The sequence below is a fragment of the Thalassophryne amazonica genome, chromosome 8, assembly GCF_902500255.1.
Source record: "Thalassophryne amazonica chromosome 8, fThaAma1.1, whole genome shotgun sequence".
Taxonomy (NCBI): Eukaryota; Metazoa; Chordata; class Actinopteri; order Batrachoidiformes; family Batrachoididae; genus Thalassophryne; species Thalassophryne amazonica.
The window spans coordinates 94,613,552-94,634,347 of NC_047110.1; the positions used below are offsets into that span (position 1 = coordinate 94,613,552).

The following is a 20,796-nucleotide window of genomic DNA, read 5'->3' on the forward strand; positions in this document are numbered from 1 at the left end:
TTTGTAGAATAATTTGCCAGCGAAGTCAGGCAGTCAGCTTCAGTTGAGATTTTTAAGGGCAGTCTTAAGACTTACCTTTTCTCTGAGGGTTGTGAGTTATGGTTTTGTTTTATGTTTTGATTTTCCCATTTGAAATTTTTATGATTTTTAAGTCATTTATCTGATTTTAATATATCTTTTATGTTGCATTGTTTTATGATTTTAAGATTGTATGGGACGGACTGACGCTTCAGTGACCAGACTGAATGGTGTGCGTCTGTTTAACACAAGGTTGTAATCGTTCCCTTTATTTTAGTTACCTGTGCATTACTTTTGTTAGTCTTTAAATGTAACAGCTACAGGTTTTTAGCTCATTAATCTACTGCTGTGTGAAGCCTAGGAGTGGTTAGCTTCTTGTTAGCGCTTACCTTGTGCTAGCATTCACTACTTGCTTATTCTTTTCTTAGTGCACAACACTTTAAAATAACTTGCACAATGTTGTCAGACATGGTGGCCCTCTTAGAGGGCTGTGCCCATAAGTTAGAGTAGCTTCTTAGTTCAGTGGAGTTGGATATCACGGGGTCTCCAGACAACAGGGCTCGACATAGCCATTTTCCTGCTGGCCTGGCGCCGATTTGGCCCACTTTCGGGCCACTACGGGCCAGTACAATTTATCAAACGATGGCTCGCTCGGGCCACTACAAAAATACGCAAAATTCTATTTATTTGACTATATTTTTAGGCGGCAAAGTCGAATTTCTTCACATTTCCCTGTCATTACACTTCACCGAGTCCGCCATGCTTGTTTTGGTCTCGCACCACGCTCCATGCTCCTGCAGAATGTCGCGCACATTGAAATGTATGTTGTCGATGCGTGGAGTCTGCGTTCGGCTGTTTCCGTCACTGATCTTCGGCAGTGTTTGTCTGCATCTTTAACTGCACGGGAAGCTGCAGGAAATGAAGACGAACAAGAACAAGAAATCTAACAGAATGCTTTGAAATTCAAATTGAAATATGTTTAAACTACAACCACCCAAACTTGGACAACAACCAGGAGTTTTGCTAAAGGAATTGGCCAGAAGAGGAAGCTTAGTGATGATGAGTTAAGGGAGAGAGACAGGCTCTATGAAAGAAACAAGAGGAAGAGAGGTTTTGTCCTGACCTGGCCACAGAAATGGCCATGGCTTGGTCATGACCAAGAGAAGAATGAGGTAGTTCTGCCAAATCTGCAGGTCTATCCATCGTACAAGTAAGTAAAGTATATGCTTGGTCCTGGTAGACCCTGGCTGTTTTGAAGCCACCAACTTCTAAATTCTTCTGGCCCTGTGGGGCAAATTGGTTTATGTCAAGCCCTGAGACAAGCTTAGTGTTGGGTCAGCTACTGCACACGTTAGCGTTAGTTTAGCTCTGCCGGCTAACGACAACGGCTTTCGGACTTTTATTAGGTGGAGGAAATCCTGTAATCCTCCTTGCAACTGTTAGAATGGCCTCAGCAGTGGGTCATCCCTCTGGGTCTGGTCTACTTGAGGTTTCTTCCTCATTATCACCAGAGGGAATTTTTCTTACAGCTGTCACCTGTGAGCTTGCTCAAGGGGGGTTGATAAGGTTAGACCTTACTCATGTGAAGCGCCTTGAGGCAGCTTTAATGTGATTTGGTGCTATACAAATATGGGCTCTGTGGTACAGTACTTTGAATTCTCTGAATGCATTTTACAAATATTATTATTGTTATGATTATTATTATGATTATATCAGCTCTGTTTAACGCACTGTTTTCTCAGCTGTGGTCTGGTTTGTAAGTACAGACTATGAGTTCATGTTAGAGTGTAGCGTTACACAGCGTTAGCACAAGGAGGCCAAATTAGGGAGCCGTGAACTCTCATGTTTATTTACTACCTCAGAGAGTATGTACAGCAACACTTTGTACTCACACTGTGGGGAAGTACTACAGGAAATATTTTTACTGAAATGAGATGGAATCTCTCAGAATTAAGCCAAAATCCCATAACTATAAGCTTAGGTTTCCTGTTATATCTTCAGATTTGAACATCTTCAAATTTAACCGGAAACTATTTTTCTTTTGTCTGCTCTTCTTATAAACAAATGCTTGAAAATTAAAACATCAATCACATATAATCCCATAGCACAGAAAGTAATTTTCAATAAGCTTCAGGCCACAATAAGCCTACTGATATATATCTATATAATATACAGTAGGGAAAATAAGTATTTGACCCCTGTCAGTTTTGCAGGTTTTCCCACCTACAAAGAATGGAGAAGTCTGTAATTTTTATCATAGGTACACGTCAACTGTGAGAGACAGAATAAAATAAAAATCCAGTAAATCACGTTGTATGATTTTTAAATAATTAATTTGCTTTTTATTGCATAAAATAAGTATTTGACCCCCTAGAAAAACAGAGCTTAACAATTGGTACAGAACCATTTGTCTGCTGTTACAGAGGTCAGACATTTCCTGTAGTTTTTGACCAAGTTTTCACACACTGCAACAGGGATTTTGGTCCACTCCTCCATACAGATCTTCTTTCAGGTTTGGAGTTTCAGCTCCCTCCAAAGATTTTCTATTGAGTTAAGGTCTGGAGACTGGCCAGGCCATTCCAGGACCTTGAAATGCTTCTTACTGAGCCCCTCCTTAGTTGCCCTGGCTGTGTGTGTTTGGGGTCATTGTCATGCTGGAAAACCCAGCCATGATTCATCTTCAATGCTGTTACTGAGGGAAGGAGGTTGTTTGCCAAAATCTCGCAATACATGACCCTATCCATCCTCCCTTCAATACGGTGCAGTTGTCCTGTCTCCTTTGCAGAAGAGCACCCCCAGAGTATGATGTTTCCACCCCCATGCTTCACGGTTGGGATGGTTTTCTTGGGGTTATTCTCATCCTCTAAACATGGTAAGTGGAGTTGATTCCAAAAAGCTCTATTTTGGTCTCATCTGATCACATGACCTTCTCCCATGCCTCCTCTGGATCATCCAGATGGTCACTGGTGAACTTCAAACGGGTCTGGACATGTGCTGGCTTGAGCAGGGGGACCTTGCTGCCCTGCAGGATTTTAAACCATGACAGCATCATGTGTTACTAATGTAATCTTTGTGACTGTGGTCCCAGCTCTCTTCAGGTCATTGACTAGGTCTTCCTGTGTAGTTCTGAGCTTTCTCAGAATCATCCTTACCCCACAAAGTGAGATCTTGCATGGAATCCCAGACCGAGGGAGATTGACAGTCATCTTGTGTTTCTTCCACTTTCTAATAAATAATCATAACAGTTGTTGTCTTCTACCAAGCTGCTTGCTTGTTGTCCTATTTAGTCCATCCCAGCCTTGTGCAGGTCTATGGTTTTGTCCCTGGTGTCCTTAGACAGCTCTTTGGTCTTGGCTATGGTGGACAGGTTGGAGTGTGATTGATTGTGTGAACAGGTGTCTTTTATACAGGTAACAAGTGGTGTAATTAATACAGGTAAAGAGTGGAGAATAAGAGGGCTTCTTCAAGAAAAATTAACAGGTCTGTGAGAGCCGGAATTCTTGCTGGATGGTAGGGGGTCAAATACTTATTTTATGCAATAAAATGCAAAGTAATTATTTAAAAATCATACAATGTGATTTTCTGGATTTTTTTTTTTTTTAAGATTCTGTCTCTCACAGTTGAAGTGTACCTACGATAAAAATTACAGACCTCTCCATTCTTTGTAGGTGGGAAAACCTGCAAAACTGACAGCAGGTTAAATACTTATTTTCCCCACTGTATATATATATATATATATATATATATATATATATATATATAGTTTACACTACAAAGTCTTTTGAAACCTCTGGAACTACAGACATTTTAACAGAATTTTAATTCTCAGTTTCTGGTTTCACATCAAATAACATTCATCTCATTTTGTTGTCAGTCTTGTTTCCCTACTTGTGGGTGATGTTTGCCTGTGCAAGCCTATTCTTGTAGAATGTCATGACAACGCATGCACAGTCTGCACAAACTGCACAGTCAAATCAAAAATGCATACAACCAGGCTGTGTGTTTTATTTGTCTTGTCGTACATTTGTTGTTGGAAGAAATCCTCCTTTTAGTCTCCATGCTCTTCAAAGGCCAGTGCTGCATTTAGCTTTCCTGTGAACATTAGAGACAGGTTAAGAACACAGTGTTCCATATGAGGTGCAGTCACAAGGGACATGTTTCCATCACTGCGATTAGGTCCTAAGTACTGAACAACGTGCTTTCCAGGTATCTGTTCCAGGTACTTTGTTTGTGATTGGTATTTTTTCCCCTGGAACAAATCTGAACTTTATGTAAATTTAGAGCCGTGGTACAGACACAGCCCTCAGAATTCGTAGCTTCATTTTGTTCTGCCACAATTCATAACCATCTCTTTCATTATATTGTGTTTCAATGCAGGCAAATTGACAAGTTACTTTGACTTATTTTTATATTTTTCCTATAAGAGGCAACAACTTTAACCCTTTGGCTTGGATTGCATTATTCTTTTGGAGACTGTACGACTCGTATAGACGACTCATATATATATCCTGAAAGTGCAATATTATACAAATAATGAATGTTTGAGTTCAATGGTACGAATATTTCATGAGGTGTAAGCTGGAACATACCATTCCATTGTTCCATTGAAAGAATGTAAAAACATTCATTATTTGTTTTATATAATGGCAAAAATGGATCCTTGGCATTTGATATTTTATTAATTTATAAACAACAGAAAAGGGACTTACATTTTGGTGTTCCACTGTGACGTGTAGTCCAGTGATGCTGTGCACTGACGTCGGACTTCCATAAAAAAAAAAAGACTTTGTGTAGTTCCTCAGTCCAGCCAAAATTCACATCAGTGTTTCATGTGGATAGGTCTTCATGCGTCCAGATGACTTACAGCGGCGTGGATTTTGTGTGTGTGTGTGTGTGTGTGCGCGTGTGTGTAGCAGCGTCAGTTAGCTCAATCAAATCATCCTGTCGTTGTCCCCCGCACGCACACACATGCAACCAGCTCGGTTGACTATGTACGTCGTCAGTGCAGGGAAAAAAAATCACGTCAGAAATGTGTCCAGCTTTTCTTTCTCTCTTCCTGCTAACAGACAAGATATTTAATGTTTAATCTGACAGACTTCTTTGTTTTTGTGCAAATATTTGGTCATTTTGAAATGGATGCCTGCAACATGTTTCAAAAAAAGCTGGGACATTGGCAACAGTGCTCAAAGAACACCTGTTTGGAACATTCTACAGGTGAACAGGTTAATTGGAAACAGGTGAGTGTCATGATTGGGTATAAAAGGAGCATCCCCAAAAGTCTCAGCCGTTCACAAACAAAGCTTGCTTTGTGAACAACTGCGTGAAAAATAGTCCAGCAGTTTAAAAACAATGTTTCTTAATGTTCAGTTGCAAGGAATTCAGGGATTCTATCATCTACAGTCCATAATCAGAAGATTTAGAGAATCTGGAGAACTTTCTGCACGTAAGCGGCAAGGTCGAAAACCAACATTGAATGCCTGTGACCTTTGATCCCTCAGGTGGCACTGCATTCAAAACAGACATCATTGTGTAAAAGATCTTACCGCATGGGCTCAGGAACACTTAAGAAAACCATTGTCAGTTAACACAGTTCGTCACTACATCTACAAGTGCAAGTTAAAACTCGACCATGCAAAGCGAAAGCCATATATCAACAACATCCAGAAATGCTACCGCCTTCTCTGGGCTCGAACTCATTTGAAATGGACAGACGCAAAATGGAAAAGTGTGCTGTGGTCTGATGAGTCCACATTTCAAAATGTTTTTTGAAATCATGGACGTCATGTCCTCTGGAATAATAAAGTTTATCAGTTTAAACATTAAATATCTTGTCTTTATGGTGTATTCAATTGAATATAGGTTGAAGAGGATTTGCAAATCGTATGCTGTTTTTATTTTCATTTTACACAACATCCCAACTTCATTGGAATTGGAGTTGTACGACTACTTCTACTACTACTGTGTGGTACCGCTGGGATAGGCTCCAGCACACCTGTGACCCTTAAGTGGTATAAGTGGATAGATGTACTCTGGGTAGTCCCTTGAAGCTCATTGCATGTGTTGCTGACAATCATTATTCATCACACATAATCTTCAACTGCTTATTGCAGATTGGGTCGCAGGAATAAATATTCATAATTTGTAATATAAACTATGTGCTGGTTTATTAACAGAGTGTACTGAGTTTATATCTTTCAAAGGTGCAGTATAGTGGATACTGTTCATTTACTGTTCACCTTTATGAATATGCAGTTTTGGGTCCGTCCACATGAGTGTGGACAATTCTGGAAGGGAACATGCAAATAATAATAATAACTGAACACACTCAGTTATGTGGCGGAGTTGGTGTGTAACGAAGCACAAGGCGCATACCTGCAAAATGATTGAATTTCATTTTGCGTTTACGATCAATGACCTGCTATCACAATTAGTCTTGGTAAATAACCCGCAAAACTGTCTCCACACAAACACGTAAAAGTTTCAATTGCCCACAGAGTTTAGCAGTCGTTATCTAGGATCTCAGTAAATCATGTCCAGTATAATGTGTTGTTGTTGTCCATTCGGCTGCTCCCATTGTCACTCAGGGTCGCCACGGTGGATAGATCCAGATCTGCGTTGGTATTTGGCACAAGTTTTATGCCGGATGCCCTTTGTGACGCAACTCCAGTTTCATCTGGAGAAACACACACTGCTGGCATTCCGAAGAGGTCTCCCATCCAAGTACTAACCAGATCCCGCATTGCTTAGCTTCTGAGATCTGACGGGATCAGGCTTACACAGAGCAGACCAGCTGCATGTCCAGTATAATGTATCACTGTCTAATTGTAAAAATCAGGTAGCACCGGTGCTCCAGTACAAACAGCTGCATGTTCTTTGAACATCGAAAATAAAGTTACTCTGCTCCTATTCTGCTTCTCTGTTTGCAGGAGATGACTATACCATGGTGTCTGAAGAGAGCTGAGCTGGTATTCAAATGTGTCAAAGGTAACATTCTCTAAGTTAGATCTAAAGTAATCTGTGTACCATAGTTTATCAGTTCTATGTTTTCATGATATACATGTAATATTTTTCAGCTGAAATTGTGTACTTAAAGCCTGCACACTAAATTTGGACATACTTGTGCCAGCAGAAAGAGTCGGACTGCAAATTACATCCTCACTCATCTCTTCAGTCATCTTCAATCGCTTTTCCGGGATCGGGTTGTGGGGGACAACCCGATCCTCTAGTAGGGGACCCCAAACTTTCCTTTCCTGGGCCACATTGACTACCAATGCCTGAGGTCCTGAGGCATTCCCAGGCCAGCGTGGAGATATAGTCTTTCCACCTTTTCCTGGGTCTTCCCTGGGTCTCCTCCAAGCTGGACGTGCCTAGAACACCTCCTCAGGGAGGTGCCCAGGAGGCATCCTTATCAGATACCTGAACTACCTCAGCTGGCTTCTTTCAGTGCGAAAGAGCAGGGACTCTATTCCAAGCTTCTCATGAATGACTGAGCTTCTCCCTATCTCTAATGGTGTCCCAAGCCACCCTCCTGAGGAAACCCATTTCGGCAGCTTGTACCCATGATCTAGTTCTTTTGGTCGTGACCCAACCCTTATGACCATAGGTGAGCAGGAATGAAGATTGGCTGTTAAATCGAGAGCTTCGCCTCCTGGCTCCACTCGCTTTTTGTCACAACAGTGCAGCAAAGCAAATGCTGTACTTGTGAACAAGACCCCAAGGTACTTGAACTCCTTCACTTAGAGCAAGACCTCATTCCCTCCCCGCAGTAGGTAGTTCATTGGTTTCCTGCTGAGCACTATGGCCTCAGATTAAGAGGTACTGATCCTCATCCCAGCCACTCCACACTCGGCTGCGAACCTACCCAGTGAGTGCTGGAGATCACAGGCTGATGATGCTAACATTACCACAGCATCTACAAAAAGCAGTGATGAGACTCTCAGCCCACCAAACTGAAGATCCTCCTCCCCCAATTATGCCTCGATAGCCTGTCCATGAATATCACAAACAGAATTGGTGATGGCGCAACCATGGTGGAGGCCAACCCACACCGGAAACAAAGTCCGACTTACTGCCAAGAACTGGAACGTAGCTCTCGCTTTGTGTGTACAGAGATTGGATGCCCTGAGAAGGGACCCCTCACTTCGTACTCCTGCAGCACCTCCCACAGCATCTCCTGGGGTACCCGATCATATGCCTTTTCCAAGTGCACAAGACACATGTAGAGTGGATGGGCATACTGCCAGGCTCCCTCCAGGATTTTTGTGAGGGTCAAGAGCTGGTTGTTCAGACTGAGGTAGTTCTCACACACTGTAGTTGTCACACACTCTCTGGTCCCCTTTTTTAAATATGGAGACCACCAAACCAGTTTGCACTGGCACTGTCCCAGACCTCCATGCAATGTTGAAGAGACATCTCATCCAAGACAGTCTCTGCACACCCAGAAGCTTCAGCAGGTCTGGACAGATCTCATCACCCCCTGGGGCTTTTCCGCTGCAGAGTTGTTTGACTATCTCAGTGACTTCCACCAGGGAAATGGATGATAATCCCCCATCAGCTTCCAGCTCTGCCCCTACTATAGAGGGCACTCCAGTCTGATGCAGGAGTTCCTCAAAGTATTCCTTCTAGCCCTCAATTACCTCCTCAGTTGAGGTCAACAGAGTCCCATCCTTACTGTAGACAGCTTGGATGGTTCTCCGTTTTCCTTTTCTGAGGTGCCACATGGTCCACCAGAAGCACCTTGGTGCCAACCGAAAGTCTGTCTCCATGGTTGCTCTGAACTCCTCCCACACCTGCTGCTTTGCCAACCCCCACAACAGAAGCTGCAGCCCTTCAGGCCTGTCGGTACCTTGCAATGGCCTCTGGAGTCCTCTGAGATAACATATCCCAGAAAGACTCCTCCTTCAGTTGGACGGCTTCCCTGACCACCGGTGTTCACCATGGTGTTCGAGGGTTACTGCCCCTGGAGGTACCTAAGACCTTAAGTCCACAGCTCCCTGCTGTAGCTTCAGCAATAGAAGCTTTGGACATTGTCCATTTTGGTTCAATGCCCCCAACCTCCACAGCGATGCCAGAAAAGCTCCGCCGGAAGTTGAAGTTCCCCAGCAGAACAATGGATTCTCCCACTGGAGCCCCATGCAGGACTCCAGCCAGGGACTTTATGAAGACTGAATACTCTGAACTGCTATTCAGTGCATACACACAAATAACAGTCAGAGTTTTTCTCCCACAACCTGCCTCCTTGAACCACACGGTGCAGGGAGACGACTCTCTTGTCTACTGGGGTAAACTCCAACACAGCAGCGCTCAGCCGGAGCCTTGTGAGTATCCCCACACCCGTCCGGTGCTTCACACCCTGGGCAACTCCAGAGAAGAATAAGGTCTAACCCATATCAAGGAGAGTGGTTCCAGAGCTGAGGCTGTGAGTGGAGGCGAGGCCCACCATATCTAACTGGTAGTATTCCATCTACCACATAAGCTCCATTTCCTTCCCCCACAGCGAGGTGACATTCCACACCCCCAGAGCTAGCTTCTGCAAGGTTCTCCTCTCTCCACAGAGGAATGCTGAAGCTCTGACAGAGTGACCATCAGGTTCTTGGTCACCTCCCTGACTAAGGCCCTTCTCCCCGGATGGCTAAGTCTAGACGGGCGGCCAACTCTAAGGAGAGTCTTGGTGGATCCGAACTTCTTCCATTTACGGATGATGGAGCCCACTGTGCTCATTGGGACCTTCAAAGCAGCAGAAATGTTTCTGTACCCTTCCCCAGATTTGTGCCTTGAGACAATCCTGTCTCGGAGGCCTACAGACAAATCTCCCCCCAAAAAATTTCATGTTGTCATAGTGGGGTATTGTTTGTCTAATCTTGAGGGAAAAAAAAAAGAATTTCATCCATTCTGGAATAAGGCTAACATAACAAAATGTGGAAAAAGTGAAGTGCTGTGAATACTTTCCAGATGCACTGTATAATGTTTGTTTGCAAGTATGTTTGTGTTCAAGCTGATGAGAATCTGGGCCTTAAATGTGATTATATTACTGACATATTTTACTGATAGTGATGTTAAAGAAGCAGGTAGCTCAGTGGGTTAAGGAGTTGGGCCACCAATATGTGGACATGAGTTTGATTCCCAGACCTGATGCCTGTCTTTGTTCTTGGACAAGGCACTTCATCTGCATTGTCTCAGTCCACCCAGCTGCAAATGGGTACCAGCCTTGCCTCGGAAAGTAACCTGCAGTGGACTGGCCTCCCATCCTGCTGGATGGGAGATCATATATAGAGGACTTGGATATTAGAGAAAAGCATCATGGTGATCCAAGTATGTGCATTCTTCCTCTGGGGACCATGTATTTCTGCATGAAAATCTCTGCATTAGTTTATTAGGTATTTTGCTGTTGACCAAAGAGTCGGACAGGCAGAGGTACTAATCAAAAGGAAGTGAAATAACGCCTATATAGGCCTGAGGACATTGGTAGCAAGCTTGTCCCTGGGTTCCTTCGTGTGAAACAGATGAGACTCTACAACTTCCGCTGGACAGTTGGATGGACTGAGACAATGCAGATGAAGAGTCTTGTCCAAGAACACAGGTTGTGTGACCAAGAATCAAACCTAGGTCAAAATATTGGTACCCTAACTCCTATCCCAGTGACCTACCTACTGTACAAGGTACTGAACAAAATACCATAAATTCCTCCTGAAACACTTTAATACTGCCTAAAACATTAATTTGCAGTTCACATTATATTTCTCTGTCAACTGTGTACTAATGGTGTATTTTTTTCTTATTTTTTGTTAATTAATTTATTTGTGAGCTGTTGTGTTTAATTTGCAGGTTTCATGATGGAGATGGCCTCATGGGATGGGGTTTTTTAATTAATTTATTTGTGAGCTGTTGTGTTTAATTTGCAGGTTTCATGATGGAGATGGCCTCATGGGATGGGGGTTTATCACGTACAGTCCAGTTTCTAGTGCCAAAGGTGAGAGCAGAGTCTATAACTAGTCTCACGGCTCATAATTGAGGTTTGTCCTTTATTTTTTAAACAAACGCCTGTCAGGAATGATGTATGTTAATCCAAGCGGCTTTATTGTACACACAACCACAAAAGGCACACCTGTGCTTGCAGTACATGTAAAAGCAGACTGAGATCAGTCATTTGAAAGATATCATAAAGCATAGATTAGACTCTTTACCATGTGGAATAAAGAGATTTCGAAGACTCGCCCACATAAATATGTGATAAAAAGAAAATTGATGTGCACCTCCCTTTAGTGATGTATATTCTTACCAGAAAATGCAACAAAACAAACAGGAGTTTGAACTTATAGGTCTGCCTTTAAATAGGTGGCAACCATAGACCATATATATACTGGTCAAAGCCTGTATGACGTCACCCACTGGTTTTCTGTAAAGACCTGGAACAGCCGATATGAAGCTGCTGTGTTTTGGGCTTTGCCATGTCCACAGGGCTGCCTGATGAACTCATTAACGCATAAAGGGGTGGAGCATGGGGTGCTCCATGTGTGATGAAAGATGCCTGAATGCACTCCTCTCTTACAGTTCGAACCACCTAACCTAAGTTTCAGTGTTTATTAAATCATATTTGTAGGGATTGCGTGGTGGTTGTTCTAAAGATTTACTTTGTTGTGTACATTAAAAGTTATGAGCTGCTTATTTTCTGAGTAATCATGCATTCAGGGGACCTAACAGATGAAGTTACCGACAGCTTCTGAAAGTGCTAATGCCGTGAGCATACAACATTAAATCCGATGAGAGTTTCACTCGACGCAAATACTGCTACAGAGTCTTCTTAGATGATCTGTTAGGATGTTTCACCACACCATCAGCTGTATTATTCCAGGTGTTTGTAATAAAATACTCAAAACAGACACAGTGCTCCACTACCAGCTGCATAATCGAGTGGACTCTGAACTAAGACGAGACGCTGGGCTCAGCCCCTGTCACTCAGAGTGACCACGTCCCCAAATTTACAGAACTTTGTGGCTTAAAACGTCACTCCCCCCCACCCCGACTGTACAGTTATCACAGAGGAGGAAACTATCCATAGACCAAAATCGTTTTTTGTACTAGGGTGTAAACATGTTTATTTCTGCTCTAAAATTGGACGCTTAACACAGACTCTTATGGAAAAGTGCTTTGTTTTGGAGCCAGCCTCAAGTGGCCAGTCAAGGAACTGCACTGCATTGGCTTCATCTGACACTGTCGGGGTTTGCTGCTTGGCGGCAACCTCCAGTGCTGAAAAATGAAGCCAACACAGAAGTGCTAAAAGCTGCAGTGCCTCAAATGGCCACTTGAGGCCAGCTTCCAAAGCAAGTGAATCCCCATATCATCTCGTGTTAAAAACTCAAATGTTACAGGAGAATTAGCCATGCTTACAGCCTGTTATAAAAACTAGTTACGGCCTCTGTAACTTTTCCCTTTGATCACAACTGTAAGGGCAGTGAGTTTTTATGTAACTCAATTTAAATCACTTTAAGCCATAAAGTTGAACATATTTGGAAGCGTGTTTGATTTGACTGACAACAGGCGTCTAGCCACAAAAAAGGCCACTAGCATTCATTCACTTTCTATACCCACTTATTATAGTTGCGGAAAGGCCACTAGCATCAGCTGCTAATAGACCCATAGCTCCTTTCTGAGCTTTTTAATGCATATATTAAATAATTGAAGTTTTGGCTCCTGTAATGTCAGTGAGCAATGAATTTGTAGGATTTAATCGGTATGTTAGCATATTTAGCACTACGTAGTAAGCATGGATGACTGGGCAATGTTAACAACACAGTGTTAACAATCATGATTATTGAAGCTGTTTGTCAGTCATAGTTTTTAACACCCACACTAGTTGTTATTAAAGTCACGACCCAGTCAGCAAAAATATGCTTTAATTAATCACCTGAACTCAGTTTAGACTTGTTAGCCTTAGCTAGCTTTGCCACAGAAGGTTTGTCCAGTACAGGGGTGGCCAAGTTCGGTCCTCGAGAGCCACGTTCCTGACACTCTTAGTTGTCTCCCTGCTCCAACACACCTGAATCCAATGAAAGACTTGTTAGCAGACTTTTAATGAGCCTTTCATTGGATTCAGGTGTGTTGGAGCAGGGAGACAACTAAGAGTGTCAGGAAGGTGGCTCTGAAGGACCGAACTTGTCCACCCCTGGTCTTGTATATGTACAGTCTTAAATAATAAGTCAAATATGCATAAGTGTGACTTGCCTGAATTTAGGGTTATCAGGAAGATGTAGACCTGAGACTTTTATAAAATATGAGGATGGCTGCAGAGCTTGTGGAACGATCACGTGTTGACAGTTTAAGATGATGAAATTAGTGGCATCAAAGGTCTCTGACTTGGTTTCCTGTCAGCTACGTGATCAGCCCACAACTCAAAAATAGCACACCTGGTACAACATTGTTTCCCCCACTTCATTGAGACATGTCATGTGGTGTGTGTGACGTGGTACTTAACATTCTTATTTGATGGGTGATGATGCTCAGAATGACAGAGCGTGTTCCCCATCAAAGTCACAGCTGTCAGGGCTCACATCATTCCATCAGCTTGACTGTTGATCCTTCTTGAAAAGAGCCTCTGATGTGAAGAACTAAAGAGTATCATGGTGTTTGTTAACACTTGCTGTCACCAATCAATATGGATTTTCTTTTTTTTTTTTAAATGGGCACAACATGCAGACCCAGTCCAAGCCTTTATCACAATAAGATTTTGGGGCCCCCACTCCCTTGGCACTGCCACAACCATTAACTATTGTCAATACTTGATGATTCACACAATGTACAGTAGTGTTCAGAATAATAGTAGTGCTATGTGACTAAAAAGATTAATCCATGTTTTGAGAATATTTCTTATTGTTACATGGGAAACAAGGTACCAGTAGATTCAGTAGATTCTCACAAATCCAACAAGACCAAGCATTCATGATATGCACACTCTTAAGGCTATGAAATTGGGCTATTAGTAAAAAAAAAAAAGTAGAAAAGGGGGTGTTCACAATAATAGTAGCATCTGCTGTTGACGCTACAAACTCAAAACTATTATGTTCAAACTGCTTTTTTAGCAATCCTGTGAATCACTAAACTAGTATTTAGTTGTATAACCACAGTTTTTCATGATTTCTTCACATCTGTGAGGCATTAATTTTGTTGGTTTGAAACCATGATTTTGCTTGGTTACTAGTGTGCTTTGGGTCATTGTCTTGTTGAAACACCCATTTCAAGGGCATGTCCTCTTCAGCATAAGGCAACATGACCTCTTCAAGTATTTTGACGTATCCAAACTTATCCATGATAACCTGGTATGCGATATATAGGCCCAACACCATAGTGGGAGAAACATGCCCATATCATGATGCTTGCACCACTATGCTTCACTGTCTTCACTGTGAACTGTGGCTTGAATTCAGTTTGTGGGTCGTCTCACAAACTGTCTGTGGCCCTTGGACCCAAAAAGAACAGTTTTACTGTCATCAGTCCACAAAATATTCCTCCATTTCTCTTTAAGCCAGTTGATGTGTTCTTTGGCAAATTGTAACCTCTTCTGCACGTCTTTTATTTAACAGAGGGACTTTGCGGGGGATTCTTGCAAATAAATTAGCTTCACACAGGCGTCTTCTAACTGTCACAGCACTTACAGGTAACTCCAGACTGTCTTTGATCATCCTGGAGCTGATCAGTGGGTGAGCCTTTGCCATTCTGGTTATTCTTCTATCCATTTTGATGGTTGTTTTCCGTTTTCTTCCACGCACCTCTGGTTTTTTGTCCATTTTAAAGCATTGGAGATCATTGTAGATGAACAGCCTATAATTTTTTGCACCTGCGTATACGTTTTCCCCTCTCCAGTCAACTTTTTAATCAAACTACGCTGTTCTTCTGAACAATGTCTTGAATGTCCCATTTTCCTCAGGCTTTCAAAGAGAAAAACATGTTCAACAGGTGCTGGCTTCATCCTTAAATAGGGGACACCTGATTCACACCTGTTTGTTCCACAAAACTGATGAACTCACTGACTGAATGCCACATTACTATTATTGTGAACACCCCCTTTTCTACTTTTTTTTTTTTACTAATAGCCCAATTTCATAGCCTTAAGAGTGTGCCTATCATGAATGCTTGGTCTTGTTGGATTTGTGAGAATCTACTGAATCTACTGGTACCTTGTTTCCCATGTAACAATAAGAAATATACTCAAAACCTGGATTAATTTTTTTAGTCACAAAGCACTACTATTATTCTGAACACTACTGTAAATCTAATGGACTCACCAATTTTATAAGAATTTTAGAAATTATAGCTGTGTTTTATAATCCCGTTTCCCTAGTTATCAACTCTTAATGATCACAAACGCTGCAGAGTATATTTTAGAAATATTTATTTAACTCAAGTATTAAACAGATTGGTGGTATTGGTGTGTGATTTAGCAGTTTTCACTTTGCATTTCAAGGATTTTATCTCAGATTTTTGGGAAAGAGTGGTAATCCTGAGTGAAGGATTGAGGGAGGTTGGGTTGGGGGGGGGGTGTCTTTGAATAATCTGAGGTCAAGAATTTTTCAGGTATTGGGTTATTTCTGTTACATATGTCACAGAATCTTACAACAAGTTGTTTTGGGCATAATTATGTTTATAGCAGAAGAATTTCTGAGAGAACAGTCAGAATTGTGGGACTTTGAGGATGGTTAACATGAAAACGCAAACACATTAAAACATAAAAGCAGAAAAAAGGAAAACACGGCTGACTTTGCACAATATGACTCCTTTAATAATTATCTTATTTGTGCAAGAGTTTAATATGGACTATTTTCATTCCTGGAGAGGTAAAACCTGAATGACAAAAACTCCATGAATCATTTCAGTTAAAACTATTCATATCTGTAATCGTTGAAAACAATTAAGTTAGACTAAATGTTAAATTTATGTACTGAAGCTTGTCACATATGTTTTTAAACCAATAGTTATCCTCTGTACAATTATGTATCCTGCTATACTTAGAGAAATGCTTCTCCGTCAGTTCTCCTGCTCCTCTCAGGTCCTCTGGATGATTTCCACCAAATTTGATGGTTAACCCCTGAATTGTCATTAAAGTGTTTGTTTTGTGGTAAAGGTTAAGGTCATTGGGATCGAAAGTAAATTTTGTCTACCAAACCTGGCAAACACAATGGAGGTGGATTGTGAAACTGCCCAGCAAGGTCAACTATCAAATTGCTGTAGCTGTTACTGTTTTCAGGCCCACACAGAATTTTACACGGTTTTACCCAATTTGTAATCAGAAAACGTATACCCCTGAAAACCTACGGTCAGATTAACTACAAATCAGGGCAGCAAGCAGCTGGCGTTTGTCGCTTGATGGATGTTCCTGAGGTGTGACCAGCTCATGGTTACGTGGCGTTACTGTGCCCAGTGTTTAACCCGACCTTGTCACTTTGCATTTTTTTCCTCGGTGCTTGACTGCTTAACAGAACCAAAATTCGCTTGATTTCTTTCATTCCACCATCTTTCAAAGTGACATTCCTGTATTGCTAGTTAATAGGCTTACCTCTTCATAGGATGGCTTGTAAATCACTTCAGAGGTATTATCTGGTTGCAAAAACACCATTTTTTAGATTTAGAAGTGTTTATTTCTTGCTAATGTTTGCAAGGTTTGAGGAAAAAAGTGGCAAACAGATTTCTACAGAAATACGGCTGTTTCAGAGCTTCTTCCACCATCTTAGATCGTTTTGTGTGAGCAAGCATTCATCTGATGTCTGATGTCCCGGCTGCCTTCACTGGGATTACCAGTCGCTGTCTCACATCGCTCAGCATTTGCATAAAATGGACTTCTCGTCTGTTTTTGGCCCCGCCTAGCTGACGGAATAGCGACAGTCATCTCTTATCGCACTATGACTGAAAATCAGTGGAAGCTCATCTCCTTGCTTGTGTCGCTTGTAGCTAATGTGTCCGTAGAGGCACTGTTAAAGAAAAAATCTACCCTGAACAACCACTGTGTGCTCTGCACTGTATTTTTTTATTTTTTTTCCAGTGGATCCTTGCTGCTCACTGTGGTCATGTCTTTGTGTCTCTTTGAATTGACAGAGTATTTCAGAGGAAATGTTCTACCAGTTGAGCACCATGTTGCCTCAGATCTTCCGTGTCTCCACTACCCTCACGCTTACATCAAAGAACTGATGAAGAACAAGAACACTTCACATTATGCCCCCAAGGAATTTGGATTCATGGCAAACTTTTCTCCCACTTCCTAAATACGTCAAACTACTTTTGTTTTGATTGTACTGGTAACTGTGAAAATGGCAGAAACTTTGAGAGGATATTGTCAAAGAGTCTACACACATTATTTGCACTGGTTTAAAATATGTTATGGGAGCATTCTAGCACCGATTGTAGAAGCAAAAATGAGATTTGAACCTGGTCGAGACGGGTTTATGCCATAGATGAATATTCTTTTCCCGTAGCTTCACACGTTAAAATTGGCACTAATTAAACATTTTGGACTGAATTCTGCACTTTATCAAAGCAGCCATGACAGATATTGATTTGAGCCTCCATCGTGAATGTTTGCTAGCACATGTATATATTTTGAATGACATCATGGGGCCATCCAGTGTTCATTTTCTATTAAAGGTACAGCCACTTTCCATGTGTAGAACCAAGTACAGCAAGCATGATGGAGCACAGAGCTCCATGTTGAATATGTTTTAACTCAATGAAAATGACGAACATTCCGTGTGCATCTCTACAGTGTCACTTACAGAACAGATGCATTTGGAAGGAATTATCACTTTTTGAGTTGACCACACCCAACAAACCCAATTAATCTTTTGCAATAAGAGACTGATTTATCAATCAACTTCAATCAATCAACTTTTTTCTTATATAGCGCCAAATCACAACAAACAGTTGCCCCAAGGCGCTCCATATTGTAAAGCAAGGCCATACAATAATTATGAAAAACCCCAACGGTCAAACGACCCCCTATGAGCAAGCACTTGGCAACAGTGGGAAGGAAAAACTCCCTTTTAACAGGAAGAAACCTCCAGCAGAACCAGGCTCAGGGAGGGGCAGTCTTCTGCTGAGACTGGTTGGGGCTGAGGGAAAAAACCAGGAAAAAGACATGCCGTGAAGGGGGGCAGAGATCGATCACTAATGATTAAATGCAGAGTGATGCATATGGAGCAAAAAGAGAAAGAAACAGTGCATCATGGGAACCCCCCACAATCTACGTCTAAAGCAGCATAACCAAGGGATGGTCCAGGGTCACCCGATCCAGCCCTAACTATAAGCCTTAGCGAAAAGGAAAGTTTTAAGCCTAATCTTAAAAGTAGAGAGGGTATCTGTCTCCTGATCTGAATTGGGAGCTGGTTCCACAGGAGAGGAGCCTGAAAGCTGAAGGCTCTGCCTCCCATTCTACTCTTACAAACCCTAGGAACTACAAGTAAGCCCGCAGTCTGAGAGCGAAGCGCTCTAATGGGGTAATATGGTACTACGAGGTCCCTAAGATAAGATGGGACCTGATTATTCAAAACCTTATAAGTAAGAAGAATTTTAAATTCTATTCTAGAATTAACAGGAAGCCAATGAAGAGAGGCCAACACGGGTGAGATATGCTCTCTCCTGCTAGTCCCCGTCAGTACTCTAGCTGCAGCATTCTGAACCAACTGAAGGCTTTTTAGGGAACTTTTAGGACAACCTGATAATAATGAATTACAATAGTCCAGCCTAGAGGAAATAAATGCATGAATTAGTTTTTCAGCATCACTCTGAGACAAGACCTTTCTGATTTTAGAGATATTGCGTAAATGCAAAAAGGCAGTCCTACATATTTGTTTAATATGCGCTTTGAATGACATATCCTGATCAAAAATGACTCCAAGATTTCTCACAGTATTACTAGAGATCAGGGAAATGCCATCCAGAGTAACGATCTGGTTAGACACCATGCTTCTAAGATTTGTGGGGCCAAGTACAATAACTTCAGTTTTATCTGAGTTTAAAAGCAGGAAATTAGAGGTCATCCATGTCTTTATGTCTGTAAGACAATCCTGCAGTTTAGCTAATTGGTGTGTATCCTCAGGCTTCATGGATAGATAAAGCTGGGTATCATCTGCGTAACAATGAAAATTTAAGCAATACCGTCTAATAATACTGCCTAAGGGAAGCATGTATAAAGTGAATAAAATTGGTCCTAGCACAGAACCTTGTGGAACTCCATAATTAACTTTAGTCTGTGAAGAAGATTCCCCATTTACATGAACAAACTGTAATCTATTAGACAAATATGATTCAAACCACCGCAGCGCAGTGCCTTTAATACCTATGACATGCTCTAATCTTTGTAATAAAATTTATCCAATAAGCATGCTGCTGTCAAGAACATCTGCAACGTGATGTGGAGTTGGGCTGTTAATATGCAGACCTGGGTGTGGTTCTTGGTCACATTACCTGTCTGTGTCGTTTAAACGACACATTACCTGCATTGCCCTGTTCCACAAAGCTGTAAATGGGTTTCAGTTGGCTGGGGAGGTAGAAGTGCCTTGACACTTGCACAAATTTGATTCCCGCACTGGTACGCAATCTGGCGTGCCAGCGAATAAACTCGCTGTAAACTGTTGTAAATTGCATGTGAACTGTGCGCGGCTGAGAGCCAGCGTGCAAAGAAATTTTGAAATGTTCAAAACTTCTGGCATGCACTTATTTTGTGAACTAGTCCTGAACATTACCTACCCTATTCGAAAACACTGTGTCAATGTGTTTCATTACCGCAGCACATCTGAACCATTATAGATGAAATGTTGCATCTATAATAAATGTAATTTTACAGAAGCATTATCAAACTCATAAGGAATGAAAATGCAACTGTTTTACCAATCCATTACAACATATATATTATAAATAATTATTATAATTTCTCTATGATTCTGGGAGTGATGAGAGATGGTTTCTTCAGCCAAGTTCTGAGAGCAGATGCATCATCGTCAATGAAATGATTATTTTATATAACATGGTGTCAGATGGGACAATGCCGGTTGCATTGGCATGATGAATTGCACAGCATTGCTGGGAGCAAATTTGTGCAAGTGTCAAGGTGGCTTAACTTGAATCAGACCAATTTGCCTCAGGTTCTATATACAGCTTACTTCTTCTTTCAACTTTAAGGTGGTTCTTGGGCTTGAAGAATGGTACTAATCTGCTGAATGTTTGAATAAATCAAAGATTTCAGCCATTGTAAAAACAGTGATATCTCAAGTAATTGGGATGATGTTTGGCGGATGAGTAACCCAGAGATAGAAGGGAGTCTTCTACAGCCCCTGAGGCTGGGCTGGTGCTCATCCCCATCACCGTAGGGTGAAGTGCATGAGAGTCTATGACTCTGCCAGATGGGATGCCAATCCCGTGGCCAAAGCCAATGTCCATTTGCAGTTTGTTCCAGAAGTAAGTGGTGTGTAAGTGCAAGTAAGTGGTGTGAAGCACAGACCTTGACTCAAACAGGTCAGATCAGCTGTGTGCATTTGTGCCACACGTAACATCCACCTTCCCTTGAAATCAGTTTTGCTACTGGATAGTAACTACCAAAAACAGACAACTGGTCCATCCCTGCCTCTTGAAAGTAATCATCTATCTACCTCAGCCAGGTGACAGGTGGGCATCGCCTTGTCCTTCTCCTGCTGCTGGGGCCATCAGCACTGAAGCACGTGAGTGCTGGGTCATGTTCAGAGAAGCTCACCACATGGCCATAATCTTTGAATCCACATGGCCATGTGGTACCAAATTCCA

General features: G+C 41.8%; 1 protein-coding gene across 1 annotated transcript in view; it reads left to right on the top strand.

Moving 5' to 3' along the window:
- Positions 1-17,658, top strand: part of c8h12orf4 (chromosome 8 C12orf4 homolog) — a 53,583-nt gene extending 35,925 nt beyond the window's left edge. Inside the window, exons 12-14 of the mRNA XM_034177018.1 lie at positions 6,945-7,002; positions 10,920-10,987; positions 17,101-17,658. Of these exons, the coding sequence (XP_034032909.1) occupies positions 6,945-7,002; positions 10,920-10,987; positions 17,101-17,193 (219 nt within the window). The 3' untranslated portion in view covers positions 17,194-17,658. The remainder of the gene's footprint in view (positions 1-6,944; positions 7,003-10,919; positions 10,988-17,100) is intronic.
- The last annotated feature ends 3,138 nt before the right edge of the window (positions 17,659-20,796 follow it).